This window comes from Podarcis erhardii (assembly GCF_964252035.2).
Source record: "Podarcis erhardii genome assembly, chromosome: 5".
In the NCBI taxonomy this organism is placed as follows: Eukaryota; Metazoa; Chordata; class Lepidosauria; order Squamata; family Lacertidae; genus Podarcis; species Podarcis erhardii.
Window position 1 is genome coordinate 94,256,872 of NC_138509.1, and position 23,097 is coordinate 94,279,968.

Genomic DNA, 23,097 nt, shown 5'->3' on the forward strand with positions numbered 1-23,097 from the left:
GAGAGCCTGTTTACACACTTCACCCAAAGCTCACTCCATTTGAATTAGCCCTTCACCAATGTTTGAAACACCCTCTCCTCGCAATAACCTCTCCCCCCCCCTTTCCCCAGAGCACATGTTTTCTGCTAAGGAAACCTCCCTGCCCCTTTTCCATAGGGTCAGGTAGGAGCAGGGGCACAGGAACCCTGGGTTCTCTCGATCTCCCGACAAGACCTGCCGAGGCGGGAGGCAGGGACGCGACAGCAGCCAACACGTCACCTTTTTTAAGCAATGTTCTTTTTTTTATTTCCAGTTTACGGTGAAAAGATGCTTTTTTGAATCTTCAATTAAATACTCCATAAAGAAAAAAAGAAAAAGAAAAGAAAAAAGTATTTACAAATTCATGTGACCGATAATTCCGAATCCTCGTTTCATTTTCATTTTCGCTTTCGCGTTTTCGTTTTGTTTTCTTTCTCGCTCTCTCTCAATCACAAGAGCACCTCCTTCTAACCATCCATCGCAGGCGAAGCAGGTCGCAAAACCGTGGCCTCAGTGTGGGCGTGGGGGGGGGGAGGGGACGTGGGAGGGCCCTCCCAAAGAAGGAAGCCTCCCCCCACCTCAAAACTGAAGAGCTGCAAACACACCACCCACCCCCCATATTATTCCCTCTGCCAGCAACTCTCCAGCAGCTCCCAAGCAAGGCGGATGTTTGAAATGATCCCCCCCCCCTTTTATTTTAAAAAAGCAACATCTGTCAAGAGGCTTTTGTGTTAATTCCAGGCGGTGATCCGAGGGTGCGAGGGGGGGCAGTGGGATGGGGGGGGCAGATGGGAACAGGAGGGCAAAGTTTGTGGACAGCAGAGTCCTATCCTCTCAAACCTCAAAAGATTTAATAAGTCTATATTTATATTTTATATATATATTTATATAATCTCTCTATATTTCAGCAATAACTGGGGAGGAGGAGGAGGAGGAGGAGGAAGGGGAGATGGGAGGGGGGAGCAGCAGAGGCATCAGGCTCTCCCAACCCCCAACCCCTTTCCACAGACATGTGTTTTGGGTGCTTCGCACCTGCCAAAGATTCGAGGGGGGGGGGCCTCCGCTCATTAAAATCATCATCCAGGTGGGCCCCGGGGCAATTGGCCTCGGGAGCTGAGCGGAGCAGCAACACTTACCGCCTCCTTCAGCATCAATTTATTATCGTCAGACACAAACCAATACAGGCTGTTAAAACAGAAACAAAAGAACAAAAAAAAAAATCCCAACCAAAAAAAAAATAATAATAAGGGGTGGGGGGAAAGAAGTCCTGTGTGGGAGGAAGGTATGGAGAGCGGCGCCCAGTTCCTGTGTATCCTTAACCCGCCACGCTGCCACCCCCACGGGAGTCCAAGGCTCTGAGGAGGGGTCAGAGCAGGCAGGCAGGCTCCGTCCGTCCATCCGCCCCACCTCCCACAACGTGGGTGCTCAGTTGTTGTCAGACTCGTCCTCCGCTTCGCGCAGCCAAGTGTAGAAGGCTGTAACGGACTTGAGCGCGACTCCCTTCCCTTGCTGTTCGGCCGGGTCTTTGCTCGACTCCCACTTGTAGAAGGCTTCCTCTTTAATCACGTCCTCATCGTACAAGGCATCAAAGAACATTCGGAGCAGATCTGGAAGCGGCAGGAGGGTGGGGGAAGGAGAGTCAAATAACACGGGGGGGGGGGGGGAATGCAGGTCGCCAGCCGACTCGACTCGCCCCTCTGGATGCTTGGAAGAAGGGTCTTACGACCAACATCATATCTTTGATTCCTCTCTACTCCTACAGGCAAGATCTATTCAGGAGGCACAAGGAAGCACTCTTTCACCAGCCCCCCATCTCGCTGCTCCTCAAACTTGGGTCTCCAGTTGTTTTTGGACGACAAATTCCACTGCCCCTAGCTAGCAGCGATAATGGCAATTTTAGTCCAAAAACAGCTGGAGACCCAAGTTTGGGAAACACTGCTGCAACTGGCTGAGCCCAAGTTCTATTATCTATGATCAAGGGAATCAGAGAATTGTAGAGTAATCCAACCCCCTACAATGCAGGAATCTTTTGCTCAATGTGGGGCTCGAACCCACAACCCTGAAATTGAGAGTCTCATGCTCTACCGACTGAGCTATCCCGGCTATAAGCTCAGAGCATCTGTGTTATATGCAGGAGGTTCTGAGCTCTATCCCTGGCATCTCCCTGTGGAGCTGCAAGATGCTCCCAGTGGAGAGAAGGCAGAGTTAGATGAGCCAGTGGTCTGACTCTGTGTAGAGCAATGCCTCTATCCACTGATATCAGCCACCGATAACAGCTGATCCTCCATGAATCTGCCTGACCCTCTTTCTAAATCAATCCAACAGAGAGGGAGTGAATGTTACAGTTTAACCATGCTCCGTGTGACAAAGTACTTTGTCTATCCTGAATCTTTCCATATTTATCTTTCTCGGATAACTGTGGATATTACATTTCTGTTGTGTTGTCATCCCCCACCCCCATTTATCTGCCATTTTCCTGAACTGAAAAGCCCCTTGGCACAAGGCTAGGAAGTCACCTTCCCAGGCAAAACACTCACTTGCTGGCTGGTCCAGCTTTACCACAAGGGCCTGTAAAGCATAGAGGGCCTGCAGCTCCTTATTCTCATCGCTCAGGTATTTCTGCAGCAGCTTGGCTCGGCTCTTGATCACGGGACTGTCCATCCGGTAAGGATTCTCGACTGCAGCGGCAGGAAGAGGGGAGGGAGGTAGGGAAGGAAGGAGGATGCTCAGAGTTAAGGATGTTGTGCAAAGACTCACTGCACCCCTAAAACAGCCAACAACAGCCTCCTGGTCCCCTGCCTGTTACCTCATCCGGATCCTAGAGGGCAGTTTACTCCCAAGGAGAGCTGGCTTTTGCCACAAGTCCCATTCCTCAGCAGGCATCCCAATGGCGGCCACCAAGCTCCCCCAAATAAGGAAATGGATGGCAGGAAGGAAGGAAGATTGTATACCTGCCCTTAATCCTAAAGCCTCAGGGTGGGTTACAACAAGGTAAGTAAAACAGATTAAATCCCAAATAAACTAGACTGGGAGTCTGTAAAAACAGACAAACCACCAGGCCTGAATGTAATAAACAATGCTCCCATTTATCCACTGTAATCAACTAATGAGAGCTAGAAAGCTGAACAACGCCCACCACACATGGCTTGCTCCCTGTTTGACAAGTTATTTTCACCACGTTTTTGTGTTTCCACACAGGTGACACAAATGAGTTCCTAGAGAAGCCTTGCAATGTTGTGGGGCTGTTTTTTGGTTTGGCAGGTCACTTAAAATGGTGGGCCAAAGGCATTTTTAGGCTCTGCTCTCATCTGAGACATCAGCTCCCAGACGCAGCTCACAGGAGAGACACCCACTTCCCACTAAACCACCACACAAATATGCAGCCACCCCCACCCTGGTCCCTGCCACTCCAGGCTGGCACCAATGCTTACAGACAACAGCGGAATGGCATGCCGACGTCATCAGGGCTCTGACAAACATATTGGACGAGACTTGCTGCTCACTCAAGTTTGCCTGGTGGGAAAGAAGAGGCCAAGGATCAGAGGTTGGAAGCGCTTGCAGTTGCCAACCTAAGTATCTGGGAATCCACTTAAAAAACACCCATACCAACCACACACAGAGACAGAACTCCATCTGCAGATTTCCCCACCTGACTGAAGCTGCTCCTTCTATGTGCCAGCAAGGGAGCCAACCCCACGAAGTTTAGCGATATACCCAGATTTCCCCAACCATCATCTAATCAAAAAAGGGGGACGGGGAGGCAGCAATCCCATTCTCCGAGCAAACTGCTGGAGAAGGAAGAGGGGCAAAGCTTCCTAAGAATATAAAACGGTGTGCTTCACAGAGCATCTGATGGCATGCTCAGTTCAAAGAAGCTGTTGTCCAAGTCCCAAGTGGAATGGACTTTTATGACTGTGGGGCACAACTCTCCAGACAAGTCAGAAGTAGCTTGGCAGCAAGACTCCAAATTCAGGAAGCAGCAACTTCCAGTGTGGCAGAGCGGCTAGTGTGTCAGACTAAGGGGCTGAGAGACCAGGGTTCAAATCTCCACTTGGCCATGAAGCTCACTGGGGGGGCCTGAGGCCAATCACTGCCTCTCACCCTAACCCACCTCACAGGGTTGTTGTGGGGATTAAATGGGGGGGGGGGAGACCACCTTGAGCGACTTGTGAGGAAAAAAGTGGGATATAAAATGCAATAAAAGCGGGGGTTGGGGATGGGAATCCACTCGGCAGGCCTCTTTTCTCCAGGGATTCTTTATAAGAACCTAAGAAGAGTCTGGCCCATCTAGTCAAACATCCTTTCCTCAGCATAGCCTATCAGATGCCCGTGGGAAGCCCAGAAGCAGGACCTGACAGCAGCAGCAGCCCTCTCCCCAATAACTGACATGCAGAGGCATACTGCCTGCAACAGAAGAGGGAAACCCCAGCTACTGTGGTTAGAAGACGCCGATAGCCTTGTGCACCATGGATTTGTCTGGGCCCTTTTCCAAACCGTCCAAGTTGCTGAAAGAACTTGCCCCTCCAATTGTCGTCTCCTCCTCCTCCTGGTACCTCCCAGGCCCACCCCTCATGCTCTTCTGCACAGCAGCACTCGCCCTTCCCGACTCACCTCAATCCAGTCATATATTCTTTGGTTATTTGCATTTTCTTTCAATAATTTGTCTAGCTGCTTGCACAGCTCTTCCGACGTGAGCTCCTTGCGGCTGGGTGCGTCAGAGTTGTCACCCATTGTGTACTCCACTTTCTGAGCAGCAGGAGAGAAACGGGGAGGCGGGAGTCAGGGCCAGAGGTAATGCCAAAAGCAGGCATCCCGCTGCCTCTGCGGAGGATGCTTTGTGGGGCCAAGCTGAAGCCCCTTCCAGCTCCAGGAGCTGCCCCAACCTCCCCCACAAAGCTCATTGTGCTCACCTGCTCTGTGATGAACTTATTGACATCCTGGTCCTCGGGCAGGAATTCCTTCCAGCTAAGGCCACCTTCTCTCCACAGAGTCCCTGCCTTCTTGTGGCTCTACAGGGGAACAGGGACCACCTTAGGAACATTTCATCCAAGACACTTGCAAGCCTGGCTTCACCACTACGTTTACCCTCAATAGGGAGCTATTATTGTTTATTAAATTTGTATACCGCCCTATACCTGCAGGTGCCTGGGTGGTTACAATGTAAAATCACAATATAAAATCACAAAACAAGAAGAACCCCTCCACCTAGTGCTTGCCATACATGTTTTTTTTCTAGATGCATAATTATAACAATACAAGTGCGCCTCCAGGGGTGAAACTAAACTGCTCCATTAGCAGCACTGAAGTGACCCCCCCAAGGGAGCAAGCCTGGGCAGTGTGCATGGAGGTTCTGGCAAGACCCCCATTCTCAGCCTCAAGCAAAGAAGAAACCACTAATTAACACACTCCTTCCAAAAGCCTGATTCAGCAAGTCAATAGACATAGCAATGAACAGGAAGGAACTAATTAAAGGGGTAAAAGTTACTTAAAACAAGCACAGCCAAAGGAGGAGGGCTAGATGCTGCTTTGTGGTGCCTCTTATCTAAAGTCATCCTGGATCTTTTTTATTATTTTGAAATGTTTGTTGATGTTGGAACTCTAATTGCAATTAACTACTTGATTCCCACAAACCTTTGAATTTGTTTTTTGTGTGATAGCAAACTACTCCTTGTGGGTGGCTATTTTTTGCACCTAAAAAATACATGATGTGCAAGTTTTCCTCTGGCCACATTTGGAAGCAAGTGTGAAGAGGAGAAGAAACAGAGGAGGCAAATTCCCTTAGCTCCGGCACACCAGTCACCTGCTTTTTGCTTGGCTGAGAGGCAAAGTGTCTCCATCACTCCGTACCAGAGCAGAGAGACCCAGGGAATTTCTGCATCTTTGCCTTCAAGGCGACAGGAGCCAATTGCTCCAGTCCACAGCTGAGCTCCCCTGATCAGGGTGGGAGGCGGAATTAGCTTATTTTTCCGTAAACAAGCAGAGGAAAACAAGCATAGAAAGGCACTGATAATATTTTATGGCTGCTCACCAATCACAACATGCACTCTCCCGGGGACCAACGGACAAGGTTAACCAGGGCATGAAGGAGAGCAACTTACCATCCCTTTGCAAAGCAGGCCCAGGATCTCCAGCAGCAGAGTCGTGGCCTTGCCAATAGGTACCAAAGGCTTGGCAATCTCCCTGAAAAGACCACAGGAAGGTCATTCACTGGTGGGGGGTGGGGTTGGAAAAGAGAGGAAAGCCCATGGGGAGGGAAGGAAGGAGGTTCCGGCTCACCTGAACAGCTCCTCCATAGGGATGCCACCTTCTCTCAGAATGGGAGTTATGATCTCTGCCAGGTACAGCCATATGTGCGGGATATCAATCTCCATGTCTTCACCAATCTCCAGGATCTCATGCAGCCTAGGGGTAGAAAAGGAAGGGAGGGGGCAGTCAGTGTGTGCAAAGGACCGAGACTGGATAGCGCAGCTGTCAGAGACCACCTTTGTGTTGTGCATGTCCCCCCCCCCCCAAAAAAAAATTCATAGTGGGGCTCCATTACCCTTTGTAGTACTGTTCCTTGGAGAGGATGCCTCCTTTGACCAAGTGGTAGAGCAGCAGCCCCATGTGCTCGCGGGCAATCGTGCTCCGCTCCAGCGTGGACTCGATTCCGTTCCGCACAAAGATGTAGAGCTGGGAGGGGCAGTTCAGTTCCTGGACACACTGCTGAGCCTCCTGCAAGAAGCGGGCAGAGAAGGGGAAGAGCTTAGCGCAAACATCTCATAGCAAAGGCTGCTCCTTGGGCTGGTGAGATCTGGCCCAAGCCCACCCTGTTCCAGGGAGGAATCCAAGGACCTGTTAGAGAGTTTCAGCTCGTGCAATATTTCAGGGCAACAACCCAAAACGGGAGCCGCTCTCCTTAAGAGAATGTCATGCAGAATACTGCTCCTTTGATTTAAGCACGTGCTTGTTGCAGTGATATATTGTTACGCCCTTAGCTCTCCCTCTCCATCTGCCCTAACTTTACCGGTGGGCTATGCTGGACTAGTAAAACACCCTCAGCCTATGATAGCTCAGTGAGCTTCAAGATAAGCAGCAATTTCAACCCAAGCTTCCCTTGGTCCAAGACTGACCCCCTCCAACGAACCAATCCCTTAACTTGTGAATCTGAACGGGTCCTTCCAGGGGCCTCTCTGTTAACAGGAGGCATCAATGCAGCCTGTTAGACCCAGCGGACGGTGCTCAGCATTCCCCTCCACCATGGCTGTGCATCCATGTTGCCCTCCAAGCATCAATGAACCACTGGTAAGCTTCCAGGAGTTCAAGGGGTGGGTGGGTCACAGAAACAGTTTTGGAATTGAAAAGGCAAATGATTTGCCACCTGAAAGTTCTTTAATCTGCTATGCTTCCTATCTAAGAAAATTGCTCAATATACAAGACTCTTAGCAGCTGAGCAGGGATTCCAACCTGCTCTTCAGAATCCTGCCCCCCCCCCAATCCTAGTGCCAAACCACGAACCCGTATTTATCTACTGCCCTCTGATAAAATATCAAGTATAATATCCATGTCCTGCGCCCTACTCCACAGTTTCCATTAAATGCCCTGCTACTGCCACTTCTTTGCAGCACAAACCTTCATGTCGTTGATGTGCAGGTATTCCTCAATTATGGCCTTGGCTTTCTTCTCCAGCTCCTCCTCGGACAAGGCAGGCTTGGCGGGGGGCTCAGGGGCCACTGGCTCACGCTTTGCTGCAGAGACGGAGGGAGCGAGAGGTCAGCACTGGTCCTGGACCAAATGGGAAAGCGGCGGGGGAGGCCACCACCCACTCAACCCCGCACACCTTCCCGCCACTCACCAGGTTCCCTGCTTCGGTCCCGCTCCTCGGTCATGCTGGCCACTTTGCGCACTGTCTCGAGGACCCCTTGCCGCTCTCGTTCTCGCTCCCGGCTCCTGTCATCCATCTCCTTGCTGAAGCTACGCTTGGTGACAGGGGTCCTGTTCCGGTCCGACCGCTCCGGCCTCTCTGACCGCTCGAGGCGATCGCCCCTCTCTGGCCGCTCACGCTCCAAGCGGTCCCCTCGTTCGCCGCCCTTTTCTGAGCGGTCGCGGCTACTGCTGCTTCTGCAAGGAGACCACACAAGAGTTCAGGTGAAACTGCACTGAATGCCAGACAAACACTTGCCAGGCGGCTGGGGTCTCACTCAGGACCAGCACAGAAGGAAAAACAGAAAGATGGGAAGGGAAGAAAAGGGCAAAGTTCTATAATACCCTCCCTCAACCCAGTGCCCTCCTGATGTAGTGGATTAAAAGTTCCAGCTAGCACAGCTGGAAATTGCAGGTTGTAGCAGCTGGAGGGCAGCAGGTTAGGGAAGGCTGCCCTATGCTGACTATTTGTCTAATCCAGCCTGGTTCTGCCTACTCAAGAGGTCTTAGGTAGAGGCTCTTGCCAGGCCTATGATTCTCTGGAAACCAAGCCTGATGAGGAATGGATGAAGGAGCTGGCCATGCTTATCCTGGAAAAGAGGAGACTGGGAGGAGATACGATATCAGGTATCTCAAGGGTTGTCACATGGAAGAGGGAACAAGCTTGTTTTCTCTTGCTCCGGAGGGTAGGACTCGCACCAATGGTTTCAAGTTACAAGAAAGGAGATTCCGACTAAACATCAGGAGAAAGTTTCTGACAGTAAGACCTGTTGAACTCTTACTGGACTCCCTTGGGAGGTTGTGGATCTCCTTCCTTGGAGGTTTTTAAGCAGAGGTTGGGTGGCCATTTGACATGACTGCTTTAGTTGAGATTTCTGCCTTGCAGGGGGTTGGATTAGATGACTCTTGGGGTCCCTCCCAACTCTATGATTCTTTAACCGGAGATGGGCAGAGTTGAGCCAGTGACCCTCTGTTTGGAGAGCACTCTAGCAGATTTATGGTCCTTCCCATAATGCCATCAATGTGTCCCAAGACTACAAAAACAAAGGAAGGATGGGGAGTCTGTGGCCCTTCGGGCATTGTTGGGCTACAACTCCCATCATTCCTGACCACTGGCACTGCTGGTGGCAGAGGGTGATGAGGCAAGTGGCACAGAGGCTGGAAGGTTGCAGGAAGAAACCTCCACATCAATTTCTATCTTGCTTCCCTGCATTCTCCCTGGATGCTCAAGTGTCCCATGCAGTTCCAAATTACATAAAATGGGGAGGCAGGAGGGAAAGTCAGGATAAAGTACCGTATTTTTCGTCCCATAGGACGCTCCGTCCCATAGGACACACCTAGTTTTTTTGGGGGGGGAAATAAAGGAAAAAAAATTTCCCTTTATTTCCCCCCCAAAACCAGGTCGGGGAAACTGAACCAGGTCGAGGAACAGCAGGATGGCGGCGCTGCGCCTCCCTGCTGTCCCCCGAGCTTGTGGGGCTGGCCGATGTCTGCACGGCGCACGGGGTGCTCTGCTTCAGCGCGCCCTGCCCACCGGGCGGCAGGCTGCTATCCGCAGCATGGGGAGCCCTGCAGGGAACTCCTGCAGGGCTCCCCACGCTGCGGATGTCTGCCCGGCACGAGTGGCGCTCTGCTTCAGGGAGCCCCTCGCGCCGGGCTGCCTAGGCTGCGGATATGTTCCCGAAGCGCCGGGAAGCAGACTGCTATCCGCAGTTCCCGCAGGGCTGCCTAGGCTGCAGATGTCTTCCTGAAGCCTGGAGAGCGAGAGGGGTCAGTGCGCACGGACCCCTCTCGCTCCCCAAGCTTCAGCGAAAGCCTGCATTCGCCCCATAGGACGCACCCAGATTTCCCCTTCATTTTTGGAAGAGAAAAAGTGAGTCCTATAGGGCGAAAAATACAGTACATGTATCAAACTACGCAAACTTATTAGAATACTTTATTCAAGTTGCAAGGTGGGGATTTATTCCCCCACTCTGATCTACAGTGGTATCTCGGGTTAAATACTTAATTCGTTCCGGAGGTCCGTACTTAACCTGAAACTGTTCTTCACCTAAAGCACCACTTTAGCTAATGGGGCCTCCTGCTGCTGCCGCACCGCCAGAGCACGATTTCTGTTCTCATCCTGAAGCAAAGTTCTTAACCCGAGGTATTATTTCTTGGTTAGCAGTTCTGTAACCTGAAGCGTATGTAACCTAAGGTACCACTGTATCTGTTTTTGGTATTCCTACCCAACATCTGCAGCCAGCCATGCCCTATTCGCACGTAAGCAGGTTTAGGAGCTCATGCGTTGGCAAAAGCACCTCCTCAAATACTTTCCTCCCCTTGAGCAAATGCAAAATCCAAAAATGCACCTAAGGTGCTTGGAACAGCAGGATGGACCTGGCAGGCCTGAGAAGCAAGAGTGGGCGGGGGGGGGGAATCTAAGTAAGAGTGGGAATTAGACGGACCTTTGCACCACACGCCGCACGTCCTGGCTCTCTGCAGGAGCCGACTGCTGTAAGGCTGAGAAGCGATTCAAGGTACTTGTGGCTGGCCGGTTGGAGTCAGGCGCTGGGCAAAGAAAGGACAGGTAAGACAGCGGGTTAGAGGACCAAGGAGCTGCAGAAGCACCGCCCACTTTGCAAACCCTTCGTTGCGCCAGCTGCACTTACCTGGTTCGGCAGGCTTGGCACCCGAACCACCACTGCTGCCCTTCCCCCAGCTCAGACGCCCGCCGGGTGCAAAGAGCTGGTTGTTGGAGTCGATTGAACCTGGCTGGGAGGGGGCAAGGAGAGAGGAGGAGGCAATTCATTCACCATCAGAGGCAGCCAAAGAAGCATTTAACCCATTTACTTAACAATGACAGAATGCTTTCTGGATTGCCCAACCCCTGCTAGATGTCAGCCTCCATATGTATTCCTCTTTCCCGATCCCTCCATGTCAACAATAGCGCCATCAACCACCACAGAAGTCATAAAAAACTCAATTTTGCAAGGATAAACAAGTTAGTTAGTACAGGCTTGTAAATCAGCCCACAAATGCCACTAGCCTGATGCAGGGCTGGTAGGAGAGGTACAGGATTCCACCCCACATCTGGTAACCTGTTTGCTTTCTATGCTAGATAGAGTACACAAACAATCTGCTGCTCCTCAGCCAGCCAGTCCACCCACTCATGTGTGCAATTCTATGTGCTTGCCTGCATTCAAACCTTTGTTGCCCAGAGCTTAAATACAGTCTTCCCCCAATCTGGTGCCCTACAGATATTTTAGACTACAATTCCCATCAGAGGGACACAGATCAAGCACATGAATTGAGCTGACTCAGGCAGGTAGCCTTATCCTAAGTGGGTTTTTAAAATTCTCTCGTCTTTTGCAACCAATAGAAACTGTCACTTTAAGTTGAAAAAGGCCACGATTCCCTAAAGCACAAAAAACAAGCACCTTCCCCTACCCCAAAAAACCCACTCCAACCCAGCAGCTTACCTTGGTGATTTTTGTTAACCTGCTGGTGTCAATCGGCCTGTTGCCCTTGCTGATGGGGACGGTGTTCCAGCCGTCATCTGAAACTTGGCTGCCCCGCCCACCTGCAGAGACAGCTGAGTCAAGGTCTATCATTTGTAACAGCCTAACCATGGCAAGCCACCCATGAATGGGTACACATGTCTACTGTTCCTATTGGAACAAGAGAGTCTATCAAAGGCCAAAAAGGTGTGGCAACTTGGGGCTGGCTTAAAAAAAGAAAAAAAGAGAAAGTCTGGCAGGATCAGCCCAAAAGCCTATTCAGTTCAGCAAGGACTGTTACACAGAGGATGGAGCAAGCTTGTTTTCTCCTGATCTGGAGGGTCGGACTCAAGTCAATGGCTTCACGTTACAAGAAATGAGATTCCGATTAAACACCAGGAAGAACTTTCTGACAGCAAGAGCTGTTTGACAGTGGAATGGTTTCCCTTGGGAGGTGGGCAGAGGTTGGATGCCCAACTGTCACGGATGCTGTAGTTGAAATTCCTGCATTGCAAGGGGGGGATTTGGACTAGATGAGCCTTGGGTTCCCTTCAAAACTCTATGATTCTATGATGTTCAGTAGCATACTGCTTCTAAACTGGGAAGCTCTGTTTAACCACCACCATGGATCCGAAGTCCATAAATTTTGTTATTTCATCTTTTTGTACACCACTCTGACTTTTCTTTTTCCAATCAACTGGTGTATAAATTTTATGAAAATGAATAAAATCAATAATTTCGCCTAATTTTTAAGGATGAGCGACGCCAGGGGCACATCTTTCGGTGGTGCCCAGCTGCATCACGCACATAGACACACAATTAACTTGGGGTGTCCCAAAGCTGCTCTCTCTTCCAGGGGCATTAAAAGCGGGTGGCCTCCACAAGGCAGCAATGAATCCAGAAACTGAGAAGGCGACCAACCCACCCACCTGCGGACGATGGGCCTGGAGGCCCTCTCCTCTTATCTGATCCCTTGGACATCAGCTGCTGAACTTTGATGTGTTCACGGTGCTCCTCCATCTCAGCTTCTTTGTGGATCTGGTCAATGGTCTTGGGGCCCTGGTCCCCTCTCCTTGGCACCCAACTGTTCTGCAAGAGGCAAAGAGGAAAGCAAGGGGAGAGGTTACAGCACCCAGAACGCTTGGCATGTGAAGGCAAGGAAGGAGCGAGAGACAGGCAGCACCAGCTTCTCTGCTGGTCTAGCCAGGACCAGCCTCTGGGCTCAGGTTCCCTTCCAGACCCACAGCACCAGTGGCCAGTCCACCTGGTTGCTGTTCTTGCAACTGACCTCTAAACATACACCCTTTGTCCTTCCCTCCACCAGCTCTTAACCTGGCCAGATGAAGGTGTTGTTAAAGACCACAGCCTCCATCATCTCCAGCCAGCGGGAGTGATGGTACTTGCAGTCCAGCAACATTGTAAGAGGACAAGAAGATGCCTTTTACAAAGTCAGACAGACCATCAAGCTCTGGGGGCCTTCTGGCAGTTCCTTCCCTGTGAGAAGTGAGGTTACAGGGAACCAGGCAGAGGGCCTTCTTGGTAGTGGCGCCCGCCCTGTGGAACGCCCTCTCACCAGATGTCAAGGGCATAAACAACTACACAAATTTTAGAAGACATCTGAAAGCAGCCCCATATCGGGAAGTTTTTAATGTCTGACGCTTTATTTTAATATTTTGTTGGGAGCTGGCTGGGACAACGAAGTCAGATGGGCAGTGGCATAATAATGATTGGTGGTGGTGCTGGTGATGCAGCTCAGTGTTGTCTACACAGACTTGCAGATGCTCTTCATGGTTTCAGGCAGGGAATCTTTCCCAGTTCTACGCCTGACAAGGGCAGCTCTATTTCAAACCTCTGGAGGGAGAACTTGTCCAGTAATTGCAGTAAGAGAGAATGGAACGGAAGCGAGTCCTGAGCTATCCAGGCATTAAAGCATTGCTTGGCAGGAGGCCCATGCAAGGGGAATGCTCAGCAGCCCAACATGCAATGGGGGCTTTTCGTGTGACCCCTTCCAAGCAGGCAGCCCTTCCCCTTGCAACAGTTGAGAGCCCCTGCAGCACTTCCAATAGCCTGACCCCTCACCCCTACAGCTTCTGTAATTCACATTCTGGAAGCAAAGCAGCCATTTGTGTGTGACACTTGGAACTGCAATTTTAAGGCCACTGGGTGTGAATCAGGATTAGAGAATCTGTGACCCTCCAGGCACTGTTGGACTCCAACTCCCAACTCCACCACCCCAGCCAGCATAGTCAATGGCCAGGTATAACGGGAGTCCAACAATGCCTGAACACAGGCGAGCAGCTCCTGGGCAGCACCTTCTCCCAGGGTGCAATTGAGCACATGGCACCCTTTGGTGTAGAAAAGGGCCAGCGCTGGAAACCTCCCTGCACCAAACACAGCTGCTTGCGGTATTGTCAGCCCATTGCATAAGCCGCACAAGCCAAGGGCTACAGGCTGCAACAGTGTCTAAGGGGCTGGGGGAGGGGGGGGGAGAGAGAAGTGTGTGTTGGCTCGTGCTGCCATCATTCCCACTCAAGTTGCCCTGGGATGGAAAGGCACCTTACCCGGAGTCAGGCCGGCCTATCCCAGGAAGGGGGCAGGGCTCTCATCTAGCCCGGAGAGGGCCATAAGGGAACAACAGTCTGCACCTTACCCGTCTAAGGTCAATCACATCTTGCAGCATGAAGCGGATACGTGAGGACGTTTTCTTCTCCTTGATTATCTTCTCCATCTGGTTGAAGTACTGATCCATCCGAGGCTGGGTGGGAAGGAGGAGAAAAGGAGAGAAGTGACGATGAACGAACAGAGACAGCAATGTGCCTGCGTGCTGCGGGAGGGATGGGAGCAACCAAGGCAAGACGTTCTCCTTGAGGGCTTCCAACTCATGGTGAAAGGTGAGGTTCAAGTAAGGAAACAAGAAGCCACTATACAAGTTCCCTGCAGAAGCCAGGGCTGGGGTAGACGGTTCCTTGAATGTTTGTGGGCTGGGGAGAAGAGACATATTTTCCTCAGCCCAGCTGTCTGGCCTCTGTCTGCCTGGGAAATATCTAGTCCTGGGCACAGTTCTCTCTACCCTGCAAAGTAGCTTGGCTGGGGGAGGCTGCTCCCTTGAAACTCTCCAATAGGCATCACAAGTAGCTACAGAAAAAAGTGAGCTGTATAGTTGGGCAATGGCTGCACATTTCTTCCTGAGCAAGAGGCTTTAGCAGCAGAGCTGGGAGATGGCTGTCAAGTGGCATGCAGCCATCTCCCAGCTCTGCTGCTAAAGCCTCTCTGCCAATTCCTGCCTTTCCCCTTGTCAGATTATGAGCACCAAATTTCAACCTTCCCGGAAAATGCAAGGAAAGCCTGCCAGGTTAAGCAGTGGTGCCATGCCAGGGACTGGGAACCTGCAACCCTCTAAATATGATCGGGGCTCCAACTCCCATCAGCCCCAGCTAAGTTGGCCAATGCTGGGGAATGATGGGAGATGTAGTTCAATGACAACAGGAGGATCCTCCAGACTAGAGCTATACTTGGCATTTCCAATCTGGCACCAAAGCATGGAGGGCAGAACCCTGTAGGCTCTAGGCAAGAGCTGTGAAGCCAGCATCTCAACAGGGGAAGGCCAGGGGAGAAGAGAAACCGCTCTGCTGGTGCCCAACATGAAGCGAAAGGGCAGTGCAATCAGTGTATTCTTGTGTGCTATGAAAAGCTGCATTTCTGAACATTGGGCAAGGCCATACCTTGGCCTTTTCAAAGTCCAGGTCCTTGCCAATGGTGGTGAGCAGCCGGCATAAGCACTCGAGCGATTCCTCGTCGTGGTTCTTGAGCAGCTTCACCACACAGTCATGCATGATGGCTTCGGTCAACATCTTCAGTTTAAAGAGCTCCCCGATGAACTTGATGTTGCCCAGGGAGCGCCGACGGGCCTTGTCCCGGGCGTCATCCAGCTCCTCCTTCAAACGAGCTCTCTCCTCGGGCTGCGGACGGAACAGGGGTAGAGGTCAGGAGGATCCGAGAGCTGAACTTGATTACCTCTATCTCTGTATTTGTGCATACGTATTTCACAGTTGTTACTTCCATAAATCACTGGAACCCAGGGGTAGGGAACCTTTTTCTCATGCACACACCCTGCCCAAGTTTCAAGCTCAACTCACACCAGCTGTGTCATCCATCTCCTTTTGCTTCTTCTCAAAAATCTCGTCATCGTCCTTGTCTTTCTCAAACTCTTTCTGGCACCGGTTTAGGAGTACCTTGCGGAAGTTGACCATCACGGTCGGCTTGTCAGTAGTGGGGACTTTCAGCTAGAGCAGGGACAGACACGAGTCACAATGGGAAGCGGTTTCAGACAGTTTCCAACTGGCCCTCTACTGCCAGCAGAGTGGGCTGGAAGCCCCAGTTCTGATCTCCCCCACCTCAACCCACAAGCCTTTTCCACGAGCCGCAGCTCATCTTTCAACGTGCACTGAGGAAACGCACAGGATCGAAAGGAAAATACATGAACAAAATGCATAGTAAGCAAATAGAAATAAATGTATCAATGCATTGCAGCCATGTAATTCTGGATAAGGGAGTGAATTCCAGACTCTTCGCATCTTTACGGCAACGAGCCAAAGGGAGAGAACTAAAATCTACACCCAGGCACCTCTTTTTACAAAAACCACAGATAAAGTACTGCTCAAATGGTAAGCTATGCAACCATTATTTGCAAGCGGCCCCTTGGGCCAATTTCTGACCCTATCTTGTAACATATATAAAATCAAGGTGTGCTACTTTGGCTACAATTTCTTTCCATGGGAAATGAAATAGTTCAAACGTAGTAAGAAACAGAGCTATCCCAGCTTTCTAATGCTACAGCTCTGTTTCATATTCGCATGCAGCCTGTAAATTCATGTGTCTGCAGCAGTTAGGGATGAGCTCACGTGCTCTAAACCAGCAAACTCCTGTGGGGCCCATCCCATTCGTAACCGGAGATCTGACTGCCCTCCCCGCAACCAAAGGCAACCATTCTTGGAGACTGGATGCAAGATCTGCCTGACAGTGTCCTCTAGCCTGGTGCTTTTGGGACACACTGCCAGCCTCTCTCCAAAGGTCCTTTAAGGGTGGTGAGGATCCAGGCTTGATAGCCAAGCCCTGACCCTGAGTGAACAGCATTTCCATGTCTCTTCCCATCCCAAGCAGGAATCCGAGGCCCTTGGCAGCCCAGAGAGAGGTGGAAGCACTCACCCCCATAAGGCAGCGGCACATGTTGGCATAGGCAACAGAGAAGTTTGGCTCAGAGATGGCCTTCTCGAAGATGAGGTCGATGACGCCCTTCAGGCGCTCCTCGGTGTCAATGGACAGCTCGGTGACTTGCTTCATCAGCTGCTGGAACATCTGCGGCGTCAGCTTGTTCAGAATGCTGCGCACACGCCGGAACAGCTCCTGTGGGGAGGAAACACCCAGGCGCCGTCAGCAAGGTAAGCTTGGCATAAACACACACAGACACCTGTCCTGCTCCACCCGTTCCTTCCTTCTATAGGTGTGGACGTGGGAGCTCAGAAACCTGCCAGCCCAGCAAGCTGGTAGCGAGGGCAAGCAGCTCCTGGCTGCTCTGCTCTGCCCAGGGCTGAGTTTGCTGGAATGAACTCGGCAAGCGAAGGAGAGCACACACGAGCCCATCCCAAGCCAAGAGGAAAGCAAATCCACAGGGGCTGGAAGGTGGCAACCATCTTTCCTTTCCCCACGAGTCTCCCCACAAGTGCTGAGGGCATGAAAACGCATGCACCCCTTCTGAATCTTAGCCACCATATCATTTTCCTTTATCTTCTATGTTTTAATCTTGGGAGCAGCCATGTGGGTTTTCCAGTAATTCTGAATTGGGGTTTTCTTTTAACATTTTTTCCCAATGCTCTAGAGAAGGGTTTCCCAAGCTTGGGGTCTCCAGCTGTTTTTGGACTACAATTCCCATCATCCCTGACCACTGGTGGTGCTAGCTAGGGGTGATGGGCGTTGTAGTCCAAAAAATAGCCCAAGGCCCAAGTTTCAGAAACCCTGCTCTAGAGCAGTGGGTCCGTAAAAATTTTGGGCCACCACCCCCTGGGTGCCATAAACACATCCCCAGTGCCCCCTACCCTATAAAAGGCATTATTCAGAATAGCGATCTACACAACCCACTAAGGAAGATACTGACACATAACATTCAAAACAGTAACAATTACTTGCAGATGTATTCAAAATCCAATTGGAACTATTTGCAACAAGACTGATTAACATGTTTCTGTTGATACCAGCTTTTCGGAGTCTAAGAGTCGTTTACGCCTCCAGCACCCCCGATTTCTATTACTGCTACCCCCTGTGTAATCCCACTGCTCCCTTGGGGCGTTCACAACCACTTCTCTATAGAGTGTGTCAATTTAGCATGTTTGTTTTACTTGTATTTAGTAAGCAAAGCTAAACCCTTTCAAACTGCCACACTTGCCTAAAGACTGTATTTGAAATTGCCATCTATTCATTGTTCCTTAATGAACTTAAGAAATAGACTATGTTCCACAGAAAAATAAAATGCATTGGAAATGCCTCCCAATTTCTTTTCAGTGTCTTTTTTTGGGGGGGGGGAGCTTTTGAAATCTCTGCCACCTCAAAGGAAGAGTTCACACCCCAAAGGAAGTAAAGGGGGCTGGAACTCCAGCAGGAATGAACCCTGTCCCAGAGGTTCAGGGAAAGGAGCCTGGAAGAAAACCACGGAGGGCATGGCTTTCTTCCCTCCAGGGAGCAAAGCAACCACTTGCATTTTCCTCTGAGGCAAGCACAGAGACTGGAGCAGGAATGTCTTCCAAAATACCAGTATCCAGATGAAGTTGTTGGTGAGCTAAAATGCAAGTTACTGAATGACATCCACCACCACCCAGCTGTTTTTCACCACACCACTTCCTTTTTTGGGGGGGGGTACCCTTCAGAAATAAAATGCAAAACGTAAAGCACTTGGAAAGAAAGCAAGAGGTTATTTCCCCACCTCTTTTTTGTACCCTGGTGGTCTATTTCAGATGTAAAATTCACAGTCTCAACCACATAAATTACACGCGCCCTTTCTATGGCCTGCTGTTACCCTCATTTAGTGGTACAGTGGAACCTCAGTTTTCGAGTGTCTCGGAAACTGAACATTTCGGAACCCGAAAGGCGAAAACCCGGAAGAAATTGCTTCAATTTTCGAATGCGCCTCAGACGACAAACAGGTTCCGCAGCGTGTTTTTCCATTTTCTCGATGGGAATTGCCGATAACCCTTTGAGCCTCAGCTGCCGAATGTTTCAGAAGTCGAACAGTCTCCCGGAACGGATTATATTCGACAACCAAAGTTCCACTGTACATCAGCATTGGGACCAATTATAGTTAGAGCTAACTACAATTGTTTAAAGCTGAGGTTTAAAATGTTGGTTAAAAATTGGTGCATGCAAATCAGGGCTTCATGTAATTGACTTCAGCTCTAATCAGTTGGTGGGTGGCCACACTAAACTAGGGTTTGAGCAAACTACGGAAGGGAAAAGGGGAATTTTACATATGAGAAGTGAGAGAGCATGCGAATCTATAAGCAGCTAGGAGGAGACTCACCAACCAGGAAACTGTGAGGGTACAGATGAGGTCATGCAAGTCCTTACCTGAGTTTTTAAATTTTCAGGATCCTCTGGCTCACTTGCCCGCTTGCTGCTGGGCTTCCAGGCCTTCTCAGCCTTGTTGAGCTTGACATCTTCGTTCAGGGACGCTACAGCGATAATCTTCCGAGGCTCCTTCCTCAGGCTTTGCTGAGAACGGCGCTGCCCTGGCCCTGCAGGCTGTGGAAGCAAAGGGGGAGAAGTGATGCCAGCACTTTTCAGATGCCACTCAACCTGCCCCCCAGCACAAAGAAGCACTGGCATAGAGGTGGCGCTGCCAGCATGATGCTAGCCTGCCTCCCAGTATGCTTGGCTCCAACAGATGGGGGAGGAAGCAGAAGGTGTGCCTGCCTGCCTGCTCAGATACTCAGTTCCATCACAGAGCATCAGTGGCCCAGACACGATGGCACTAACTTGGAGTTCATCATGCAGAAAAAGCTGGCAGGGGATACAAGCCAGAAGACAAGACACGGTGTGATGGTACATACCGGTCCACGGTTAGGTGGCGTTGGGCGGCCCAGGTTGGCAAAGGAGGGTGTGAAATCTGGTCCACAATTCATGGTGCTCAGGCGCACGGGGTCCAGAGGTCGCAAGGGCATCTTATTTGCCTGTTAAGTCAAGGGGCAGGGAGAAAAACACACAAAAGATAAGACAGGTTCTGAAAGTCTTAAGGTTGTGCAGCTAAAATCTTCAAAGTTTTGCCTCCGAACATGCTTAAAACTCTACTTTTCAGAAACCACCACAGGTCTTGGCCTAACATGAGCTGATGCCAATGAGAGTCATTCATTCATTTATTTATTGAATTTATATACCGCCCTATACCCAGAGGTATATAGTATAAAAATCACAATAAAAATCATAATATATAACATCAAAAATAAAAATAATCCAACAACCCACCCCCAAATAGAGCCACCTTTTAAAGGGTGTAAGATGTTGATCAGCTAAGCAAAGGCCTAATTAAAAAGGAACATTTTTGCCTGGCGCCTAAAGGTATATAGGTTGGCAGGAGCTGGGACAGAGCAACAGGAGCTCACCCCATTGTACAGATTTGAACCACCAACCTTCTGATTGGCAAGCCCAAGAGGCTCAGTGGTTTAGACCACAGCGCCACCCACATCAACTTCAACATCTACTTCGTTGGACTGGTCATGTTGTGCGGATGCCCGATTATCATCTTCCAAAGCAACTATTCTATTCTGAACTTAAAAATGGAAAGCGTAATGCTGGTGGTCAACAAAAGAGGTTTAAAGAGTGTCTCATGGCAAATTTTAAAAAATGTAATATAAACATCAACAATTGGGGAACACTTTCCTGAAAGTGTTCCAATTGGAGAACAGCTTTTACCAAAGGTGTCATGGGCTTTGAAGACACTCAAACTTAGGACGAAAGGGAGAAACATGCTAAGAGGAAGGCATGCTTAGCTAATCCATACCGTGATCAACTCCCACCAGGAAACCAATGTCCGCACTGTGAAAGGACATGTGGATCCAGAATTGGCCTCCACAGTCACTTAGGGACTCATTGTTAAAACCGTGTTCATGGAAGACAATCTTACTCGGCTACGAGTGATCGCCAAAGAAGAAGAAAGAAAAGTGTAGAATGAAGGCGCCAGGCAAACTTCCCTGGGGAGAGCATGCCACAGATGGGAGCCACTGCAGAGAAGGTCCATTCTCACGTTGCCACCCTCTGAACCTCTCAAGGAGGGGGCACACGAAGAAGGGCCTCAGAAGATGATCTCAGGATCCAGGTAGGTTCATATGGAAAGAGGCAGTCCTTGAGGTATTGCGGTCCTGAGCCGTTTAAGGCTTTATAGGTCTAAACCAGCACTTTGAATTGGGCCCAGACTCTAATCAGTAGACAGTTCAATCAGACCAGACGGCCAGTTTCCCTTCTTTGCCCTTTGGGATGTGCACCGACATCCCCCACCACCCACCCACCGGGGTCAATGCCCAACCTTGTGCAGTTGTCCAGAGAGGGTAGGCTCTCTGGACACACCATGCCAAGTAAAACAAAAGGAAACGTCTGTGGGACATCTGGTGATCCCAGCTGGAAATGGGAGGACTGACCTTTTCCAAGACCACATCGCTGATATGGGGCAAACCCTCGGGCTTCTGCATGCTGGCAAAGATGAACTGGAAACCCAACAGGAACTCCCGGTCATATCTCTTCTTCTCTTCTGGGTTCAATGGCTTCCACTGCTCTGTTAGGGAAAGGAAGGTGGAAAGCACCAAATTGAAATCACACTCACAACAGGTGGTCAAGAATTCCCAGCAACAGTAGGGAAAGAAGCACCTGCATTTTCAAAGGGTGATGGTGCATCCACAAGAATCGAGTGGGGCTTATAAATCTTGACCAACCAAAAATGTGTTGTTGCCAAGATCACCCCTTCCACAAGGACTTGGGTCTTGCTCCTACGTCACAATGAACTTTACAGTGAGGCCAGAGACAATTCCTTGCTCCACTTCCCCTGCTGTAAGCTTGGAGCTCGGAAGGAGCAGTTCTCAGCCCTCCTCTTCAACGGGGGGGGGGGGGGGGAATATGCCAGAACTGAGCTGAACTATGGAGGGCTTCAGAAGCCCAGACACTTGCTATGGCATGCAAAATTGTGCCTCCCACCATGGTGCCTGGCAAATGCTCCTACTCAAATTTTCTTGCATCTTTCACTGTCTCCTTACCCAGAGTTCCCAATCTTCTAACACCCCGCCCCCGCCCCCCCCCCCCCGATTATCTAAATGCTGACTGCCAGATCTCTAACTTGGGACTGCCTTGCATCTCCTTTGTTGCAGTGACCCAGTTGCTCTTTTAACATATGAGACATTACTGTTGTTAATGGAGCAATGACATTTTCCTCCCATTCAGTAACTTTGCAGAACTGCTGTTGTTTTAAGATTAAGCTCTTAAAGGTACTGCAATATTTGCATGCAAAAGGTGGAGGGGGGTGCTCTCTGTGCCCATGCTTGCTTCTGGTTCCAAGAGTCAGCACATGCCTTCCAAGGTCTTCTGGCTCACATCTCACCCTACATAATTAGCAAAGAGCTAGTTCAAAGGCACTGCACTTCAGTTTCCAAGCAGACCCAGCTCTTCCTTGCCAGAGAAAACAAGCAAGTCAGTGTAAGAGCGGCAGCTATTTCTGTGTGCTGGTGATCTGCATCTCCGTTCGTCCCATTCTAGTACAAAGCAAAAGGAACAAACCACCCAGTTATTTGCACGATCTCTTCAGCAAGGAAAAGCTGGGGGCTGCTCTGCAAGGGAGCGGCTTGCTGTGAGTTAGCAGGGGGCTGCGTAGCCACGAATGCCTGTGCCTGCTGCTGCAACCATTACAGTCAGAGAGAGGCTTCTGTAAACACAGTGACTTAGCACGAAAGGGGAATGAGTGATCCGGCCCTTGCTGAGAGCAACTATTGCTTAATCCTGAAGTGACTGGACACCCGGTGGAGGGGAATTCCTGCAAAGCCTTTCCCCAACAGCCCAAGACAAGCCAGCAGTTCACTGGGCCACAAGCCTGCTCAGATGCTCAGCTCCATCACAGTGTGTCAGTGGCCCAGACACGATGGCTCAAAAACGAGATCATCACAGAAGGCTCCAATAGGTAGCAACCAGGGGTGGGGGGAGAAAAGAGAAAGCCATTTGGCATGAGCCTCACCTGCTGTGTAGCTGTACTTCTGGTCAGCCTGCTTGACCTTCTCAGGGTCTAGCTTATCCTCTTTCTCTTCCCACGTCTCCTCGGGCTCCTCCTGGGAGCGAACGGGGGCAGGCTCCTCGGGCTCTGGGGCTGGCACGGGAGGCTTGTTCTCTATCTCTGAGCCACCCTCACTGGGCTAAGAGGGCAAGCAGAGAAGATCTCAAGAAAAAAGCAAAAGCTGCAGCTCTGAGCAAAAAACATTTACAAAGGATACCACCTGGGAGGTTCTTTGGGGAAGGGGAAAACCAGAAAAAAATGCTTTGGAGGGGGCACAGTTAACTACCACTAGTCTAGTCTGTAAAAGGTAGCTGAAGTGTTATACTACATTTTCATGCTGGACTGGTTAGTCGACAATCAATTATTGTTCTGTTCTATTTCAATCTGAGCAAACTCTTTTGAGCCCCA

The 23,097-nt window shown here is 50.3% G+C and overlaps 1 protein-coding gene across 20 annotated transcripts in view; it reads right to left on the minus strand.

Annotated features, from left to right (window-relative positions):
* Positions 1-439: 439 nt before the first annotated feature.
* Positions 440-23,097, minus strand: part of EIF4G1 (eukaryotic translation initiation factor 4 gamma 1) — a 78,953-nt gene continuing 56,295 nt past the window's right edge. For all 20 annotated transcript variants that reach the window (XM_081862087.1, XM_081862091.1, XM_081862086.1 and 17 more), the window contains 22 exons: positions 22,654-22,828; positions 21,077-21,210; positions 19,496-19,615; positions 19,014-19,187; positions 16,605-16,802; positions 15,536-15,682; positions 15,122-15,358; positions 14,050-14,154; positions 12,329-12,488; positions 11,382-11,482; positions 10,572-10,674; positions 10,368-10,470; positions 7,853-8,118; positions 7,630-7,745; positions 6,560-6,732; positions 6,295-6,420; positions 6,117-6,198; positions 4,929-5,027; positions 4,630-4,764; positions 3,450-3,531; positions 2,556-2,696; positions 440-1,625 (listed from right to left, as the gene is read on the minus strand). In XM_081862087.1, coding sequence (XP_081718213.1) covers positions 1,444-1,625; positions 2,556-2,696; positions 3,450-3,531; positions 4,630-4,764; positions 4,929-5,027; positions 6,117-6,198; positions 6,295-6,420; positions 6,560-6,732; positions 7,630-7,745; positions 7,853-8,118; positions 10,368-10,470; positions 10,572-10,674; positions 11,382-11,482; positions 12,329-12,488; positions 14,050-14,154; positions 15,122-15,358; positions 15,536-15,682; positions 16,605-16,802; positions 19,014-19,187; positions 19,496-19,615; positions 21,077-21,210; positions 22,654-22,828 — 3,159 coding nt within the window. In that variant the 3' untranslated portion in view covers positions 440-1,443. The remainder of the gene's footprint in view (positions 1,626-2,555; positions 2,697-3,449; positions 3,532-4,629; positions 4,765-4,928; positions 5,028-6,116; positions 6,199-6,294; positions 6,421-6,559; positions 6,733-7,629; positions 7,746-7,852; positions 8,119-10,367; positions 10,471-10,571; positions 10,675-11,381; positions 11,483-12,328; positions 12,489-14,049; positions 14,155-15,121; positions 15,359-15,535; positions 15,683-16,604; positions 16,803-19,013; positions 19,188-19,495; positions 19,616-21,076; positions 21,211-22,653; positions 22,829-23,097) is intronic.